This window comes from Rhinichthys klamathensis, unplaced genomic scaffold (assembly GCF_029890125.1).
Source record: "Rhinichthys klamathensis goyatoka isolate OS25496 unplaced genomic scaffold, OSU_Roscu_1.1 h1tg000393l_1, whole genome shotgun sequence".
In the NCBI taxonomy this organism is placed as follows: domain Eukaryota; kingdom Metazoa; phylum Chordata; class Actinopteri; order Cypriniformes; family Leuciscidae; genus Rhinichthys; species Rhinichthys klamathensis.
Genome location: NW_026606895.1, coordinates 75,523 through 95,739, shown reverse-complemented (window position 1 = coordinate 95,739; position 20,217 = coordinate 75,523). Strand labels below are relative to the sequence as shown.

At 38.9% G+C, this 20,217-nt stretch overlaps 1 protein-coding gene and 1 pseudogene across 2 annotated transcripts; one reads left to right on the top strand and one right to left on the bottom strand.

The window, feature by feature from the left end:
• Window positions 1-1,079: 1,079 nt before the first annotated feature.
• LOC130070054 (B-cell receptor CD22-like) lies at window positions 1,080-4,684 on the bottom strand. Of its 2 annotated transcripts, XM_056234331.1 has the most exons (9): window positions 4,675-4,684; window positions 4,472-4,515; window positions 3,739-4,080; window positions 3,407-3,655; window positions 3,050-3,325; window positions 2,886-2,976; window positions 1,462-1,519; window positions 1,305-1,376; window positions 1,080-1,228 (listed from the first exon to the last, which is right to left on the bottom strand). In XM_056234331.1, the coding sequence occupies exons 2-9, from the start codon at window positions 4,512-4,514 to the stop codon at window positions 1,157-1,159; spliced, it is 1,203 nt and encodes a 400-aa protein (XP_056090306.1). In that variant the 5' UTR covers window position 4,515; window positions 4,675-4,684; the 3' UTR covers window positions 1,080-1,156. The 2 variants fall into 2 exon arrangements, with proteins under 2 accessions (XP_056090306.1, XP_056090305.1); XM_056234330.1 differs by having other exon boundaries at window positions 1,083-1,376.
• Window positions 4,685-5,824: 1,140 nt separating this feature from the next.
• On the top strand, window positions 5,825-19,915 carry LOC130070078 (zinc finger protein 721-like; annotated as a pseudogene).
• Window positions 19,916-20,217: the final 302 nt, after the last annotated feature.

Here is a 20,217-nt window from a genome sequence, read left to right as displayed (position 1 = left end):
CCTCTTACGGTCACCATTGTCAGTCACTGTAGTTGAGGTAGGTGGCATAGTCAACTGAATCTAACTGTACAGTGTTGTGGCAAATTTCTTAAACATCATCACTGCGTAAGAGACACTGAGTCAAATAGTCTTTTAAAGTAATTTATTTAAATCAAGCAGACTTATCCATCATAGGTCATAGTTGGTGTAATGGCTAGTTCGGCGTGACCGGTCAGATATCAAAGATAGATTAAAATAGATATACAAAGTGTTGTTTTGACACCTTTAAGAGAATATCGCAGATTTTACATTATCTCATATCTGCAGAGATGGAAATAAAAATATATTTGATATGAAGGTAAATTGTTACGTAACTGCATTGAGAGACTTGGGCTGGAGATCCAAACACAGCTTTATTGAGAGTAATCCACAATCATACTCCATATTACAGGGCTTATATACACAGACAATAACAAGCTAATGACACACAGGTGGATGTAATCACATGATAATGAGTCCAGGCAAAGGTTTATGGGAAATGTAGTTCATGATGGAATGGCGAAGGACTAGGGAGACATCACGTACATCAACTCTGATGGAAAATACAGCCACTCGATCTTACAACACAGAAGAGACACCGAAGGTCTTACATTTGGAAATAATCAAACATATCAGAGCATATAGTAGAAAATATATAAATGATTAAAAGAAATCAATAACATGTAATAATAATAATAATGCAACATATAACAATTAATGATGATTAATTAATATAACAATTAATGATGATTAAATTAATACATAGCTATCAATGACTAGAATTCATAAAGAAGAAATTAATAAGATTCATAAAAATAAATAATTAATAAAAGAAAGAAAGAAAATACATTAATCAAAAGAATACAAATAATTTTGCATACACCAGCATCTAAAAAATAAATAACGTAATTCTACAAATAACAACGAACATTCAGTTGTTAAAAGAAGGAGGTTATCATAGTTACAGGAAACTGACTTTACTAAGGTTGCTCAAGTAAGAACAAACCATCTTTACCACAATAAATAAAGAAACAAATATCAAGTATTAAATTCTAAGTCGTAGAGAGGGTGGAAATCTGACTGTAATAAAAGGGAAAAGTAAATAATAAAAAAGGCATGATATGACCACTAAGATTAATCATTTGTCCATGTTATAATATGTACAATCCTGATCTTCAGGGTCGTCTGTGTCACAGGATCTCTTCATATTCTAGAGAAGAAGTGAATATATGCATCACAAATAAGATCTCATGTAACACCTTCACAACAACAGCAGAATAACTCACATCCAGTGTGTCGTACTCAGAACATCTGGACTTGGGGTCAAGGGTCATGTAGGCGTCCTCAGGAGACTCAACCTGACGACACAATGATGAGAGAATCAATTCTCCCTTCATAACTGACAGGACACACATGAGAAGAAGCTTGAGAAGATTGTCTCACTGTTTTATGGTGTTGTGATGCTCTGTGGTTTTGCTCTTCTGATGGAGTCACTCGTTTCCTGTGAGAGAAGAAGAAATGGACATGAACACAAACTGACTCTGAATCTTTATGACGCTTCAGACACAGGGCCCTGTTTTAGTGATCTAAGCGATGGTCTAAAGCACACGGCGCATGTGTCCGAATCCACTTTTGCTAGTTTAAAGGGTAACTAAACCCTAAAACAACTTTTTTTAGTTAATTATCTGTAAGACTGGGGCTTTATTAATGCTGGTCATTGATTCAAGTAATTTTTTTGACATTTGGGTATAAAGTGTTTTTATTCTACAATATATGGTGTAAACACGTCTGAGTGCTGCCCTCTTCAGGTTGAACGGTGGCTACTGCAGTTGAATTTTCCTATTGGAAGTTGTGGTGCCCTGTGATGTAAGCAGGCACAAGCTAACCACACCCCTGCCTACAGAGAGACCTGTCTCAGGTGCACACACCCCCTCCGCTGGGCTCTGCCCACTTTTCCAGCATTTTTCAAATATTGCCAGTGGGTGGAGTCTAGTCTCGCGTAGCCAGACCTTCAGACTGACGGCTGAAGGTCTGGAATTCATAGCAGCTTTCTTTGGCCAAGGCCCGCCCATAAGGCCGTTTGACCGACATATCAAACAACCAATTACACTTTGTTTCGTTCAGCGTCACGTTTCGGGGCGTGGAAATGTCCCCACAACAACAGACCGGCGTGCAACAAGTCAGTCAGCATAGAAAATCAAAGAAGGAGAAGAAAATAAGCAGTATCTGTGTATGTCTATGCATAATAGATAGGAGGGGACACACAACTAGTAAAATTGGATCTGCTGGGAATCCTTCTAAATGCTGACAAAGGGTCGGCCAGGCTTGGAAAATAATACTCTTCCCAAATCCCATCGGCAAACAGGCTAAAATATCTCTTTTTGTCTCCACTAAGTGCCTCAAACAAAAGTCCTGGACATCTCTTAAAGAGTCTATGCCGTGAACCTCGCATACTTTTGAGAATCCTACGTTTAGCTATTCTTGATAAATGCTCATTGTCACTCATGTAAACACAACAGTTTTTCTTCCGCAATCACACGGTCTGCGGTTTGTTTCCCGGCGGACCGAAAATAAACACGACACTCGCACCCCCCGGAAATCCGATAAAATTCAACCAATCAGATGACGACTTCGACATTCCTGAAGTGTTTCCAGTTAAGTGTACCATATGCATCAGACGTTTAGCCAACGTTCCGTGGGCGTGACGTCTGAGGCTGAGACTAGGTGGAGTCAGGCTCTGACCAGGGGTTTAGTTACCCTTTACCAACGAGAAAAATGGTCGCCGCACCCAGCGCATGATCTAGAATTGTCCCTATTCTCTTAATGTGTAAAAAACACTTGTGTCGCGCTTAGTGCTTTTCTCTTACCTGAGGATTTGTATTACTACAACAACAGCGCAGATGGCGATGAGCGCAGCCCCGATGCCAGCAGCTGCAAACAGACCTGTGTTCAGGCCACCTGAGCGAAGAGAAACATCATTCACACGGCTGATAATCACACCAGCAGAAGAGCCAGCGGCACATGTCAATACCTGCAGATGTTGCAGACACGAACAAAGACACAGACGCTGATCTCCGAGATCCATATTTATTCTGAGCCTCACAGTAGAAGCGTCCACTGAAACTGGAGTTAAAGCTGGAGATGCTGAAACTCTGTCCAGATCCAACAGCTGAGGTTTCCTTCTCCTTAAACCAGCTGAAGTTCAGAGCAGGAGGGTTTGAGTCACTGCTGCAGTTCAGAGTCACTGAATCTCCCTCCACTATTACACCAGACCCACTGACCCACACTGACACGCTCTGTGGAGGATCTGAAAAGACAAAAAATTACTCACAGTGCATCATTTGATGAGTCTGGACTGAACTTGTCTGAAAGCTGAAGTGTGTGTTACATCTGACGCTGAGAGTGACGGCAGGAGACGGCAGATGTTCCTGATCTCTCGCTGCACAGCTGTAGTTTCCCGTATCATCCCTGCTGACCGACTGCAGAATCAGACGATTCCCGTCGCTCGACTCTGAGAAAGACTCGCCGTTTTTATACCAGATAAAGTCTGTTCTGTCTGAGAGGTTACAGGTGCTCTTACAAAATAAAACAGGGGAATCTTTCTCAACGACCTCTTCAGGAATCTCCACTCTGAGCTCTGAAATCACACACAAAACACACTTTATATTTATATGAAAGAACAGAGTAAAATCTGTCAGTGCAATATTAGTTAGACTGTACCTGTTACACTGAGCTCAATCCCAGGAAAACCCAGAAATCTTTCTCTTTCTTCATTTGTCAGGATTCTGATGCAGTAGTTTCCCTCATCCTCACGTCTCACATTACTGAGTCTGAGAATGAATGTTCGGTCTTTACTGGGGAAATACTCAACTCTGCCTCTGTAATCTGGAAGATTTAACAGATTGATGACCTTGTCTTTACCTGGGTTTTTGACCCAAAATATCTCTGTCACAGTGAGATGATCTGGGTGTTTAAAAGTGCCTGATAAATGTGTTGTTGAACCCTTTAGGACACATTTGCTCATACTCGTGTACTGAACCTTCCATTCCCGACTGCAAATCCCTGGAAAATATAAAACATTTTTTTTCTCTACAACACAAAAGCAGTTCTTCTTCTTCAGTATTTTCTTTGGTGGTTTTCTTTGCTACTTAAAAAAAAAAAACACTCATGCTCTCTATATCCTAAATATTCTAGTAACACCCCACCCAGAGGATCCCAAACACTTTACATGAACACAAAAATGGCACAGATAGCCAGTATTTCCAGGAAGTGTCTAAAGACTAATTTGATGAAAATTGAAAATTTCTGTGTCAGTTTAGCAGAACTGTGAACACTACACATTCTTGACATAGACATTAAACTGTCTTTAAATACAGAAATACAGACAAAACATCCTGAAAGATGGAGGTTTCTTCAGCGTATGTGTGAAAACAAGAATTAGGTTCAGACTCACCAGGAATCACAAGCAGAGAAATCAGAGAGAAAACACCAAACATTCTGGAAGACATGAGGAAGATTGTTACAATTACACAAGTATGACTGATGAGTGTTTATAGATACATATAAAACAAGTATACTTCATATATGATATTCAATTATCTCTCTATTAAAGCTGAAACTTGTTTTTGCATTGTAAAATATATGTGCGTGTCCTACCTTACTGCAATCTGCAAAATCTGAGTGTAAAAACTGCACTATGATCTGTTTGCTAACTGTTTTCACACATCCCGTCTTTCTTCACTTCCTCTGAGTGAGTGCAACACCTCTTGCAGTCAAACGACACAAGTGCTAGTTTACACTCACACACACACACAATATATATATATATATATAATTCTTTGGAAATATGATTCTGCAAACCCAGATGAAAATGTCTGATTATGATTAAATGTCACTCAAGCCTGTTTGAATCTGTATTAATGCATTAGTTCAGTCACAGAGGAGCAAGTCATTATTTGCATGCGAGTTTACTGAAATGTCAATGTCACATTCACATGGCACTAAAAAGACACTTCTGTAGAACCGCTTCCTTTTTCTCTTCTAGCATATGCTGATGCAAGATAAATGTCCATCATGTTCTCGTGAGAAACAGCTTCTCTTTGACTTCATTTAAACTATCATCAACACAAACACAAATCACCCCAGATATTCCACATAAACACAGTGTAAACGGCAGAAATCAAGAGGATTTGATGATTTCATAATTGATAATTTACTGTAATTTCTGAATCTCACAAAGAAGGTTTACCCGGGGGTTTATTTTTATTATTATTATTTTTTCTTCCAGAACAGCATTGGGGCCTTAGGTTGCACAGATGGTGCAGATACACAATGAGATGAAAAGGCAAAGTTGCAGTGACATTCATCTTGCATATAGAATTGTTTATTATTATTATGCTTTTATTGTTTTCCTCTTGCTACATATAGGCCTACTAGGCATCTCAAACGCTTTTATTTTATAACATTAGAACACTGAACATTCCAACACACACACATCACTGGTGATGTATTTTATTTATTTATTTTTATTTTTATCAGTACCTCGGACAGCGCCCTCACACACACACACACACGCACACACACACCTACAGCTCACCGACCCAATAGTCCTGACGCGCTCTCTACAGGAATATATGTAACTGCATCAGTGAGAGAAAAGCCCATTTAGGGAATTAAACCCAGAAGATGGCAGTAGTGTAACGCCTCTGGATGCAAGCTGCCGTTAATTCCCAAAGAAGAAGAAGAAGAAGAATAACTGACTGATGGAGCGATCTGGAAAATTAACTGGATCTAACATTTCCTGGAGATAAAGATGGAGCTGCATGAAGACAACCAGACCACACCAGATGTGAAGACGAAAACATGCCAGTCATCACCAAGACAAGAATGGACGAATGAAGGACCGTGTAAGTTTTTTTTATTTTTATTTTTTATTTTTTTTTATCACAAATGCTGGGTTCAGTCTGTTGGGTCATTGTATTGGGTTATTCGTAATATTTTTTATTCTGCTGGGCCAATACAAATGATCAGTGTTGAGCATGTTACTTAAAAAAAGTAATTAGTTATAGCTATTAGTTACTTCTCACAAATAGTAACTGAGTTAGTAACTGAGTTTCACCATTATAAAAGTAACTAATTACCAGAGAAAGTAACTATTGCATTACTTAAAAAAAAAAAATTCAAATAGGCCTATGTCAAATAATTTGGATGCCCCCAGTATTAAATATGTTAAATTAATGAAATGGACACTTAATAGTGTAGATTAGCGTTCAATGTTTTATAATAATAATTTATTCTATTTTAATGTTGCTGTGGGACAATGTAACAATAAAACAATAAAATAAAACAATAAAACATCATGGTTTATACTTAATATCACACAGTATTTTTAAAGTTTAAAAATAAATTATGCTTCTTAAGAAATGTACCAAAAATGAATAAATAATAATAAAAAATATACATACTCTTTGTGCATATTAAAATGATAAAACTGTTACACAACTTCACAACTAGTAGACATACTGTAGCCTAAGTATTTTCTTCCTAACAAAAGTAAACAGTTTAACAAGTGCTCTCTCAATATAATACTGAACAATTTACCAAAAAAAAAAAAAAAAAAACTAAAATATAATATTTTGGGGGTTTATTTTTATAACCTATAGCGAACATCATCATCAGAGGTTATTTAAGCCAAATTCTAGACATGTTTGCCGCACGTGTTTACAACCGGTCAAACAAAGATGTTTTCAGTGTTATAGATTTTATTTGTATAACCATGTAGATTAATTAACGTTGCAGATGATACCAATAGGCTATAGATAATGCTGTCTAATGCTGAAATAAGTCATTTATTTATAAACAAACTATATAATGCTCGGACACCCTCGGTCTCTCTTGCGCAACTGTTGAGCGCGCTCTCGGACACATTCGGTCTCTCTCGCGCATTGAGCGCGCACGCGCCGTTCGGGCTTCGCTTTTGTCCACTCCGGCGCCTCATAAACACACACACACACACACACACACCAGAGAAAAAAACTTTGCAGGTCCTATGGCGGAGCCGGAGAGAGAGCCTACTCGGATGAAAACCGCTTCAGTGAGTTCAATTATAGTAACGCCACATTTTTTTTGTCAGTAACGGTAACTGCGTTGTAACGGGGGAAACAGTAATTCGTTTGATTACTCGTTACTGAAAAAGATAACGCCGTTATTAACGCCGTTTATTTATAACGCCGTTATTCCCATCACTGCAAATGATACCTACCTACCCAGCGCTGGGTCAATGTGAAACATCGCTGTCATGTGTGTAGAAGCTGCCGTGAGCCGCTGACGCATCAATAGGAGCGCTATTGATCTAATGCACTCGCGCTATGCGTTTGGCACTTATGACAGATGATGAGATGGCACAAGGTAAAGCTGTTTTTAATGTAACTTTTCACACATGAATATATAAGATTGTCATTTAATGACCTGGAACAGCATATGATACCAGTTTTCTTCCCACAGATTCCCATAGGCTGCTTGGGAAGCCTCTTGCTACTCTTGTTACATCCTAAAGCGTTTACTAAAAATTCTTTTTGATTGTAATTATGTGTTTGATTGTAAAAGACTGACTTGCCATTGAATAAAAAATATTGTAGCCTATATAAACTGGTCCTGATATACAGGTCCTTCTCAAAAAATTAGCATATTGTGATAAAGTTCATAATTTTCCATAATGTAATGATAAAAATTAAACTTTCATATATTTTAGATTCATTGCACACCAACTGAAATATTTCAGGTCTTTTATTGTTTTAATACTGATGATTTTGGCATACAGCTCATGAAAACCCAAAATTCCTGTCTCAAAAAATTAGCATATTTCATCCGACCAATATAAGAAGTGTTTTTAATACAAAAAAAAAAGTCAACCTTCAAATAATTATGTTCAGTTATGCACTCAATAGTCAATACTTGGTCGGGAATCCTTTTGCAGAAATGACTGCTTCAATGCGGCGTGGCATGGAGGCAATCAGCCTGTGGCACTGCTGAGGTGTTATGGAGGCCCAGGATGCTTCGATAACACGAGAATGAACCTCATTGGTTCCTGCTGAAGCTCAAATGTCCTGCGTAACACGAGAATGAACCTCATTGGTTCCTGCTGAAGCTCAAATGTCCTGCGTAACACGAGAATGAACCTCATTGGTTCCTGCTGAAGCTCAAATGTCCTGCGTAACACGAGAATGAACCTCATTGGTTCCTGCTGAAGCTCAAATGTCCTGCGTAACACGAGAATGAACCTCATTGGTTCCTGCTGAAGCTCAAATGTCCTGCGTAACACGAGAATGAACCTCATTGGTTCCTGCTGAAGCTCAAATGTCCTGCGTAACACGAGAATGAACCTCATTGGTTCTTGCTGAGGCTCAAACGTGCTGCGTAACACGAGAATGAACCTCATTGGTTCTTGCTGAAGCTGAAGAATGATGTATTATTTATATTTATGGAGCTAGTAATATTTATATTTAATATATGTTTAATAATAATAATGCAACAAAAGTATAAATACTTTTTATAGTTTTACTGAATTGGTCAAAAACAGTAGAAATGTGATCTATGAAAACTCTGGCGGAGAGATATTTTTTAAAAGTCTGTTAAGCTTACTAAAGGTTTAAGTTTGTTCTTGTTAAGAGTAAACCCAAATGTGAACACCCAAATCACTTAAACCCAAATTTTTTTCATAGCGCAATATATATCACAGGAAAAACTAAAAAATTTTCCCAATATCTTGCAGCCCTAGACAGATGAGATGGATGTTAGTACCAGGGGTAACTTGAGCCTAACAGTGTCTGTTAATAGAGGAAAAGGCTATAGCAAAGTGCATATAAAAGATAATACCCTTGTATAAGCCATACCAGATTTAATAGCAAAAACTTGAGAATGAAAGATTCAACGTTCAGTATGTCAAAGATAAAACAATGACATCTGGTGCAAATCTAACATTGGCTATCTCACTTTTATTGTCCTTGAATTGATTTTTGACTTTTGCTTTTGTTTATGCTTATTTCAGGTCTGAAAGAACTGAAAGAAGATTATTTCACTTGCCATCAATGTGGGATATGTTTCACCAAGCAAGCAAGCCTAGAAAAGCACATAAGAATTCACACTGGAGAGAAGCCGTTCACCTGCTCCCAGTGTGGAAAGAGTTTTACAGTAAAACAAAGCCTTGAAGTTCACATGAGAATTCACACCGGAGAGAAGCCATTCACCTGTTCTCAGTGTGGAAAGAGTTTCGCAGCGAAAACTACCCTTAATTTTCATATGAGAATTCACACGGGAGAGAAGCCTTTCACCTGCTCTCAGTGTGGAAAGAGTTTCGCAGAGAGAAAAAAACTTTATATTCACATGAGAATTCACACTGGAGAGAAGCCCTTCACCTGCTCTCAGTGTGACAAAAGTTTCAACATGAAGCAAAACCTTGATATTCACATGAGAAATCACACCGGAGAGAAGCCTTTCATCTGCTCTGTGTGCGGAAGGAGTTTCACAGTAAAACAAAACCTTGATAGCCACATTAAAATTCACACGGGAGATAAGCCTTTTACCTGCCCTCAGTGTGGAAAGAGTTTCACAGAGAAACAAAACCTTAAATGTCACATGAGAATTCACACCGGAGAGAAGCCCTTCACCTGCTCTCAGTGTGGAAAGAGTTTCACAATGAAGCACAGCCTTGAGATTCACATGAGAAGTCACACCGGAGAGAAGCCGTTCGCCTGCTCTCAGTGCGAAAAGAGATTCACAGTGAAACAAAACCTTGACACTCACATGAGGATTCACACTGGAGAGAAGCCCTTCAACTGCTCTCAGTGTGGAAAGAGCTTCACAGAGAAGAAAAAACTTCATAATCACATGAGGATTCACACTGGAGAGAAGCCTTTCACATGCTCTCAGTGTGGAAAGAGTTTCACACAACAAAACCACCTTAAATGTCACATGATACTTCACACCGAAGAGAAGCCTTTTAGCTGCTATGAGTGTGGAAAGAGTTTCAACATGAAACAAAAGCTTAAAAGACACATGTGGATTCACACTGGAGTGAAGCCTTTTACCTGCTCTGAGTGTGAAAAGGGTTTCACAGTGAAACAAAACCTTGAGAGACACATGAGGATTCACACCGGAAAGAAGCCTTTCACCTGCTCTGAGTGTGGAAAGAGTTTTACAAAAGAAGTCAACCTTGAATGTCACATCCGAATTCACACTGGAGAGAATGGAAATGCTACAAGTGTGGAAAAAAGCATGTCTGATAAAAAATCAATAGGAAAAATGGGTCAGGTGAACACTCCTTCATGAGGGAGCCTCTGCAACATCATCAACACTCCTATTATAATAACAGATAGGGATGCACCAATACCTCTTTTTTTCCCAAAACGAGTCCGATGCGATACCTGTATTATCATTGCATTTGTAATTTTTAAGGTAGGTCTCAACAGCAGTTTTCAGGTACAGAAATGGAATAATCAAATGTAAAATAACATTGCATTGTCTTTATTGTATAAATTAAATATAGTTTAATCTATATTAAAGTTACAAAAGTTATTCAATCAAAAGCAGGGAGTGATTTTCTCTTTGTCTTTTGCTGTTAGATTAACATTAAGGACACAGAGAGCAGCAAGTAGGCTTATATTAGGCTGCTGTCACTTTAAGAGCTGCACGTATCCAATATACTGTTACACACGCTTTTTCTTTTCCAACTGTTTACTGTTTACAAACACTGTACATGCGCTGCATGGTATCGTTTTTTTGGTATCGGAGCATTTTAATAAGTACTAGTGCAGTATCAGACCCGCTGCATCCCTAATAACAAATATAGCCGCAACAGTCAGGGTCAAAGCACTACTGGCCCATGTGGATGATTTACAATCTTATTGAAATGTATCTTATGATGTGGTTTATATAGCATAGTCCATAACAAATCTTCACTGAAAGTTAGGGTTTGTTCATAATATGTGTGGACTCGTATTTAACATTTACATTTAGATGAATCTTATATCATAGGATGTCACAGGACTTTGCTGTTTTGAGTGTGCATTACACAAGGGAAACATCAAGTTGGTCCTATTCAACAGAAGAGGGTGAGCACATAACCTTCACCATTCCTAGAGATTGGCATGGGGTACTTTCCATAAGATCATCTCTCAATGCAAATCAAACCAGCTATTATGGTGTGTTCACACCGAACGCGAATAGAGCGTCAAATACGCGTCTAGTTAGACGCTTGAATCTTCCGCTCGAATTCAAACTTGCGCGGAAGACGTTCGCTGCAAACGCGTCGCCCAATTCGCGTCATTCGCGACGCCCGGCGCGAATGATGCGTCTATTCGCGTCTTTGCATTGACTTTGTATGTAATCTACTCGCGCAAATAATTAAATTCGCGTTAAATAAATAAAGAGCTGAGACAGGGGAACCTTTGATATTTCTTTTCGCTGCTTTCTTTGTGGTCCTTGCATTGAGTTAACAGTGGCTTTGCATGCTGGCAAGATTACAGTCTCAGTGATTGTGTGGCGCTTTTTTTTTTTTCGACTTGGCTACTATTTCAGCCACAAGATAGCTAGCCTTCAGTGCTCATTCGACACTTTTGCACTCTTCATCATAATTTCCTCTTGTTTTTGTGTTCCCTTTTTAATCAAATCAAATATTCTGCATCCTTGCTTACTATGGGTGACTTTTTGTGTGTCAGATGCTGTTTTAGTTTGCTAGGAACCATTGCTTCATTCGACAGTTTGTCCCAACTTACCAGCCATAGAGGAAGAGGACACTATTGATCTCTGATAAAGGTGAAGACATAAGACAAGTAACTGTCTCTTCTTCTTGCTGCTGTCGGCTACCCGCTCGACACTGCTACATGAGGATGAAGTTCAAGCATCTGGAGCTTTTCTTTTAAGAAATCTTTCCATATTCTGTTCACAAAAACCGGTACATTAATTTTCACAAAATGTAGAAATATATCCATTTTTGTAATGGTAGGCCATTCAGATTTGATGTTATTATACTGAAATTTAATTGGCTGCTGGTGGGCATATTTTTTTGAAGTATCGGAGTCATGTTAGAGGACATGTTAGGACGTCCGCCAAAGAAGACGCATACCAATTTTTAACTTTATGGATCATATGGTTGCGAAGTTATATTTGTTTTTTAGTTGTAGTGTCCTCTATTGGCAGAATTTTACAATACTTGGTGTGCGTCCTCAGAATGCCCTGCCATCTTTGTGTCTCAAGTTTCATTAAGGACATTGCATTTAGCAGCTATGTCAACTCGTAAAAATAGGGCGTTGCCTGACCAATTAATTGACATAACTTTGCCTGTTTATATTTTAGTCCTGGCGCAAGGATTTTCACAGGAAATTGTGTACATACTGTGTGCCACTCAACCGTGCATGTCTTATCATATCCATAAACTATATGTGTAAAGTACCTGTGTGCACAATCATTGGTCAGAAAACAGTGTAAAGAGACAACTGCAATTGAGATTGTTAGATGTTTAGCTGGCACAGGCTTTGTTGAAACAATAAAGTCTGCTTTTTGGCATCTGGAACTCCTTGATTTGAGAGATCTTTTGGAAAAAGAAAATACTTACTAAAGCAATACCATTTGCTTTTTCACCGATGCCAATGTGAGGCTGCTCCTGTCACTGCCTAAATAAAATTAAGGTTTTTTTTTCTTAAATGTTATTTTTTAGAAATATTTCATGCTTATTTTAGTGTCATGTTTTACAAAAATAAACTTAAAATAAAATAACAGTGTTCTAATGCCATGCATGTGTAAGGATAGCATAGACTCACAGAGGTGCGTGAACCATAAACTGTTTAATAGCAAAATGAGGACAGCATTTTCATTTTTGGGATGGACTAATCCTTCACTGTAAATATATTTATAATATGTAGTAAAAATGTAAATGAAAGTGTCACAATAAACATTTAAAGCTATTTTACTCTATCCTAAAACCACACTGATTGATTTTCGCTTACATTAAAAAATGCAAGATTAAACAGCTCTCTGAATAAAATCCTTTTCTCATCCAGATTTTACAGATTAAGTGCTGAAAACACCTTACGCTGGCGACTCCTGCTGGTCAACAACACTATGTAAATGCAACAAGAATACAGCCCAAACATGTAGGCTATAATGACATTACAAACCAATAGCAAATGTTTTGAAAGTGTAATCTATTAAATATAATCTAAAAATAATTAAATGGCATTAATGAAGTATGTATCATTTGTGTTATTTTATTAATTGTTATTGTTTGTTTTTTTGTTTATTTTCTGGGAAAGCTTGGCTAACCGGTCCAATAAATGTCACTCTCCGTCCCTTCTGCATACATGTTTGCAGGTTAGAACATAAATTATAAAACTGAACCGAGATCAGGTAAAAAATCATATCAATACAGACACTGGTTCATGTTTCAGTAAGATGGATCTTATGGCTCTGGTTCTGGAGATTAACGCCTCCTAGCGGCGAATACTCAGTATGTGACGTAACGATCACGTGACTTGGCCAGTTTGACGAGCTCTCCAAGCCATGGATTCGCAAACGTCTCGAAGCTTATTCAAGCAGCGTTTTGAACGCAAAATCACTGATTTCAAACCAAATCAATTTTGGTTGTAGAATATCTGTTATAGAATAGAGTGAATAAAACCTGACTGATGGAGACTGATGAAATAAGCTGCATCGAACATTTCCTAGTGATAAAGATGGAGCAGCCTGAAAACAACCAGACCACACAAGCACCAGATGTGAAGACGAAAACCTGCCAGACGACACCTATCCAAGACTGGAAGAATAAAAGACAGAGTAAGTTTGTTATTTGTCACTTACAATGTAACAAATCAATTAAAATAATTTGTTAATTCTGTTCAGTGTTAATCGTGACTAATAAAAAGCCTCATGTATCAAATTTAAGCCTACCTAAGTAGGTGATGTTCAAATGTCCACAATAGTACATCACAGCAAAACATCCAATGTTAAATTAACTATCCTGGGGGTTTATTTGAGACCACACTCAAGAGTGTCAACGTTAAAATACGAGTGTTAAATGAACACTGAAAAGTGTTCACATTAAAGTTATTTAGATAATTAAGTGATTGATTGAGTGACGATTGACCATTATTGAAGATTCCTGATGTTAACAAGCAGAATCACCAAAGGAGAAAATCACAGTTTTAAGTCAACATTATGGTGATCAGTGTTTGCTTTACTTGGGCTTTTGTCCCTTGAGTTTTTATATTAGATTTTGTTTGGGCTACTGGAACTGAGTTGTATCAGCCAGACACAAAGAGAAAGCAAAGAGAAAAGGTGATCAGGTGGTGTTGGTTATGTTTTCACATAATAATCATTTTACCTGAATCACCAAACTAATTTAGAGTCTAATCTCTGAGTTATGTTTACGTTATTGATAACAGCAGCATTGTGGTTCATTCTACAGCATAAGATTCAACATTATCAATATAATCCAAAGGTTTTCTTAAAAGCCTCATACCCAGCAAACACAGAACATTACCCTAACGTTAGAACCAGAACATTGCAGGGATGTTATTTTTGCATAACCTAAAAATAGTTACAGAGCGTTTCCTAATGTTTATTTTTTTAGGTTATTATTTTGCGTAATATTTAGCATCATTAAATGTTTATTCAAATAATGCAAAATTTTACAAAAGTGTTCCCATTGAATTTTGTTTTGTTCTAATACACATATTTAGTGGCAGATAAAACTATTGAATTCAGGTAAACCAGGTCAGAGAAACTGGGGAACAAGGATATCATTATCATTAAAGTTTATAATTTATAATTAAAATAAAAAAAATACTATATTTTGAAAAAAAAATTGTTGAACATGGCATTTCAAGAAATTGTTGCAAAAAGTGTGTTGAAAACAATGTTGTACTAGATGCACTTTTCATTAACTTTTCCTTTCAATTGTGTCTAAATCAACCCCTTAGCTTAGACAGTGCAAGTTACTTTACATGATCATATAAAAACATTGTATTTCATTAATGGTAAAATAGCTTTGGTAATAGTTTTTTATTTTACCATTATTTAAATAACTTTTTAAATGCAAGAGTAAATGTGTTCTGAGTAAATGAGAGTACTGAGTGTGTGTTTTAAGGAATAATGGCATTTACACCATTTGAATGTATGTTAGTCAGCAGGTCATTATTGCAAAATAAACACTTTTGTGGTGATACAATTCAAAACCTTTCTGCTCCTGACTTATTGCTTTCTGATCCTACTTAGCTATGGCTACTGACCATAAAAATAAATATGTGGACATGAAATATTAATTTGAGTTTAAATACAGCCTGTATATTATCTTAAAGCTTCTGCTAAGAAAAAGAAATAGTCCACCACAATATAAAAAAATCTATGTCACAACAAGGTGCTGCACAAATATTACAGTAATCTTGATACTGAATCCTTAGTTGCTTTTGTATGAAACTAGAGCATTCATGTTTATGGTGTGAAATGAGACATATGAAAATGTAGCTGGTTTAATTTACCCACATCAACAAACTTAAATACTGAGTTACCTTGTTGTTACATAAGTAATTTAATAACAATTTAAAACAACATGTTATTTCAGTTACTTGTGTCCTTAAGCCCATCCTAAGTTCTAGTCCTATTCGGTGAAGATCTAGTATAATAGGACAATTTCTTCACAGGCTGTATGAACTTTTTTTATTATTCATATTTATTATGTTCATCTTACTTGTTAAAGATCTGCCCCTACGTGCAACCAAGCAAACGGCTCGCTCCATCGGCCATTCAATGGGTGCTTTGGTTAGCACGGAGATGCATCTGCCACCCAGGCCACCCAGACTCGCCCTGGTCCTTCTAAACGTGAGGCACAAAAACAAGACTGGGGACCGGCTCGTCGCTCTCAGTAGCCTCCAAAAAGGCAAGATCTCTTGACCATAATTTTCAAAAAGATCTCCTGATGGTCTTGCGCCCAGCCCTGTATTGGGCATCCCCCCTCGGTACGGGGCATGTAAATCTACCTGCCTGTTCGCGACACCCCCTTACGAAACCTCTGTACCATCCCCGCCACCTCTGGGGTTGCGGGGGGCAGTGGTTTCCAGCGAAATGTACTAAGGTTGGGTTCTACTTGGGTTCTAAGGACAGTAAAAAAAAGGTTACAGAATCCAATTAGATCGTCGTCATCCGCATTTCAACGGCAAGGTCTCCACTACCGTGAACTCGGAGGAGGCGCATTTACTGTCACAAGAGCTGCAATCTCTTCTGGTCATAGAACATGTTCCCCTTCATGGGAATTTTTCACAATTCTTCTAGAAGTGCAGTTGTGAGGTCAGGTACTGATGTTGAACGATAAGGCCTGGCTCGCAGTCTCCGCTCTAAATTATTCCTAAAGGTGCTCTATCGGGTTGAGGTCAGGACTCTGTGCAGGCCAGTCAAGTTCCTCCACACCAAACTCACTCATCCATGTCTTTATGGACCTTGCTTTGTGCATTGGTGCGCAGTCATGTTGGAACCGGAAGGGGCCATCCCAAACTGTTCCCACAAAGTTGGGAGCATGAAATTGTCCAAAATGTCTTGGTATGCTGAAGCATTAAGAGTTCCTTTCACTGGAACTAAGGGGCCAAGCCCAACCCCTGAAAAACAACCCCACACCATAATCCCCCTCCACCAAACTTTAAACTTGGCACAATGCAGTCAGGCAAGTACCATTCTCCTCGCAACCGCTAAACCCAGACCATACCCAGTCCATCGGATTGCCAGACAGAGATGCGTGATTCATCACTCCAGAGAACACTTCTCCACTACTATAGAGTCCAGTGGTGGTGTGCTTTACACCACTGCATCCGATGCTTTGCATTGCACTTGGTGATGTAAGGCTTGGATGCAGCTGCTTGGCCATGGAAACCCATTCCATGAAGCTCTATATGCACTGTTCTTCAGCTAATCTGAAGGCCACACGAAGTTTGGAGGTCTGTAGCTATTGACTCTGCAAAGGTTGGCGACTTCTGTGCACTGTGTGTGCCTCAGCATGCGCTGACCCCGCTCTGTGATTTTACCTGGCCCACCACTTTGTAGCTGAGTTGCTATTGTTCCCAATTGCTTCCACTTTGTTATAAAAACACTAACAGTTGATCGTGGAATATTTAGTAGTGAGGGAATTTGATGAATGGACTTATTGCACAGGTGGTAACCACACTTGAATTCACTGAGCTCCTGAGAGCGACCCAAAAAGTCTGCATGCCTAGGAGCTTGATTTTAAACAACTGTGGTCATGGAAGTGATTGGAACACCTGAATTCAATGATTTGGAGGGGTGTCCCTTTAATAGTGTATATTCACAGCCGGTCACACAAAAAAAGTGTTCTCAGAGCGCTGAATCAAGCGCAGCATCTCATTCCCACTTTTTCAGGAAACAGGGTTACATTCAAGTAACCCGAGACGTTCATTTGTAATGAATCAGGATACATAGTAACAGGTCTACAACTTTGTATAAAATGTTCAGTTTCAATTGGATTTGAGCAATGTTCATCTTAATTTATTGTTTGGGGTGCACATCTATTACTTTGGCCATCTCATCTTTGCTGCCCTGGAATTGACTTTTAACATCGATCTTTCAATGTTTGTTTTTAGCTCTGACGGAACTGAAAGAAGATTCTGTCACTTGCCATCAATGTGGGGTGTGTTTCACTGAACAAGTAAGTCTAAAGAAGCACATGAGAATTCACACTGGAGAGAAGCCGTTCACCTGCTCTCAGTGCGGAAAGAGTTTCACACAACAAGGACAGCTGACACGTCACATGAAAATTCACACTGGAGAGAAGCCTTTCTCCTGCTCTGAGTGTGGAATGAACTTCATAGAAAAACACAAGCTTATTATTCACATGAGGATTCACACTGGGGAGAAGCCTTGCACTTGCTCTCAGTGTGGAAAGAGTTTCACACAACAAGGACAGCTGACACGTCACATGAAAATTCACACTGGAGAGAAGCCTTTCTCCTGCTCTGAGTGTGGAAGGAGTTTCATGGATCAACGACAACTAATAATTCACAACAGAATTCACACTGGCGAGAAGCCTTTCACTTGCCCTCAATGTGGAAAGAGTTTCACACAACATGGACAGCGGAAACGTCATATGAGAGTTCACACTGGAGAGAAGCCTTTCTCCTGCTCTAGGTGTGGAAAGAGTTTCACAGTCAAACAAAGCCTTGAGAGTCACATGAGAATTCACAGTGGAGAGAAGCCTTTCACATGCCCTCAGTGTGAAAAGAGTTTCACATTGAAACAAAGCCTTGAGCGGCACATTAGAATTCATACTGGAGAGAAGCCTTTTATCTGCTCTGAGTGTGGGATGGGCTTCATAGAAAAACAACAGCTTAATACTCACATGAGAATACACACTGGAGAGCAACCTTTCATCTGCTCTCAGTGTGGAAAGAGTTTCATTTTTAAACAAAGCCTTGACAGACACATGAGAATTCACACTGGCGAGAAGCCGTTCACCTGTACCGAGTGTGGGATGGGCTTCATAGAGATGCAAAAGCTTAAAATTCATATGAGAATTCACACCGGAGAGAAACCTTTTACCTGCCCTCAATGTGGAAAGAGTTTCAGAGTAAACCGGAGCCTGAAGAGACACATGAGCATTCACACTGGAGAGAAACCTTTTGCCTGCACCCAGTGTGCAAGGAGTTACACAGTAAAACAACACCTTGAGAGTCACATGAGAATTCACACTGGAGTGAAGCCCTTCATCTGCTCTCAGTGTGGAAACAGTTTCACGGAACAACGGCAACTTGTAATTCACATGAGAATTCATACTGGAGAAAAACCTTTCTCCTGCCCTCAATGTGGAAAAAGTTTCAAACAACAAGGACAGCTGAGATGTCACATGAGAATTCACACTGGAGAGAAGCCTTTCTCCTGCTCTCAATGTGGAAAGAGTTTCACAGTAAAGGGTAACCTTGAGAGCCACAAAAGAATTCACACCGGCGAGAAGCCATTTTCCTGCTTTCTGTGTGGAAGGAGTTTCGTGCAACAAGGACAACTTCAAATTCACATGAAAATTCACACTGGACAGAAGCCTTTCATCTGCTCTTATTGTATGAAGAGTTTCACATTGAAACATGTCCTTGAGAGACACATGAGAAATCACACTGGAGAGAAGCCGTTCATCTGTTCTCAGTGTGGAAAGAGTTTTACAGTGAGAAGGAGCCTTAAGATACACATGGGCACTCACACAGGAGAGAAGCATTTCATCTGCTCTGAGTGTGGAAAGAGTTTCACAGTGAAGAGCAGCCTTGAGAGACACATGAAAATCCACACTGGAGAGAAACCTTTCACCTGTCCTTATTGTATATTGAGTTTCACAGTGAAACAAAGCCTTGAGAGACACATAAGAATTCACACTGGAGAGAAGCCGTTCTCCTGCTCTGAGTGTGGAAAGAGTTTCATGCAACAAGGACACCTTCAAAATCACATAAGAAGTCACACCGGAGAGAAGCCCTTCGTCTGCTCTGAGTGTGGAAAGGGTTTCACAGTGAAACAAAGCCTTGAGAGACACATAAGAATTCACACTGGAGAGAAGCCGTTCTCCTGCTCTGAGTGTGGAAAGAGTTTCATGCAACGAGGACCCCTTCAAAGTCACACTAGAAGTCACACTGGAGAGAAGCCCTTCGTCTGCTCTGAGTGTGGAAAGAGTTTCACAGTGAAACAAAGCCTTAAAATTCACATGAGAATTCACATTGGAGGGAAACCATTCGACAAAGTAGTGGAATCTCCTCTACCACCACCTGTATGTAGCATCTATCCAAGTGATACGAAGGCAGTCATAGTTTACCCGGACACCCACCAGCTATCAGAAGAAAGAGATGTGGTCAATCTGTTTAAATGATCAGGAGCTCATGACTCAAAAGAAGCCAATGGGACAATTTGGTTAGAACGCCAGGCAAAACACATTGTAAATAGAAACATTTGATGCAATGAGAGTACACCTAATTTCAGTACCATAACCAACACTAATTGCAGCAACCTTTGTCATAATCCTGATTATTTATTTAAAGAATTGCCTATATCAAACACAAATGTTGAGTCATTTGAGTAGCATTGCCATCACTGCAGTTTAGTCAGTCATGATTTTTTTACCCTGTATATTTATTTATTTTGTTGTATATTTACAAATTTATCCTATGCACA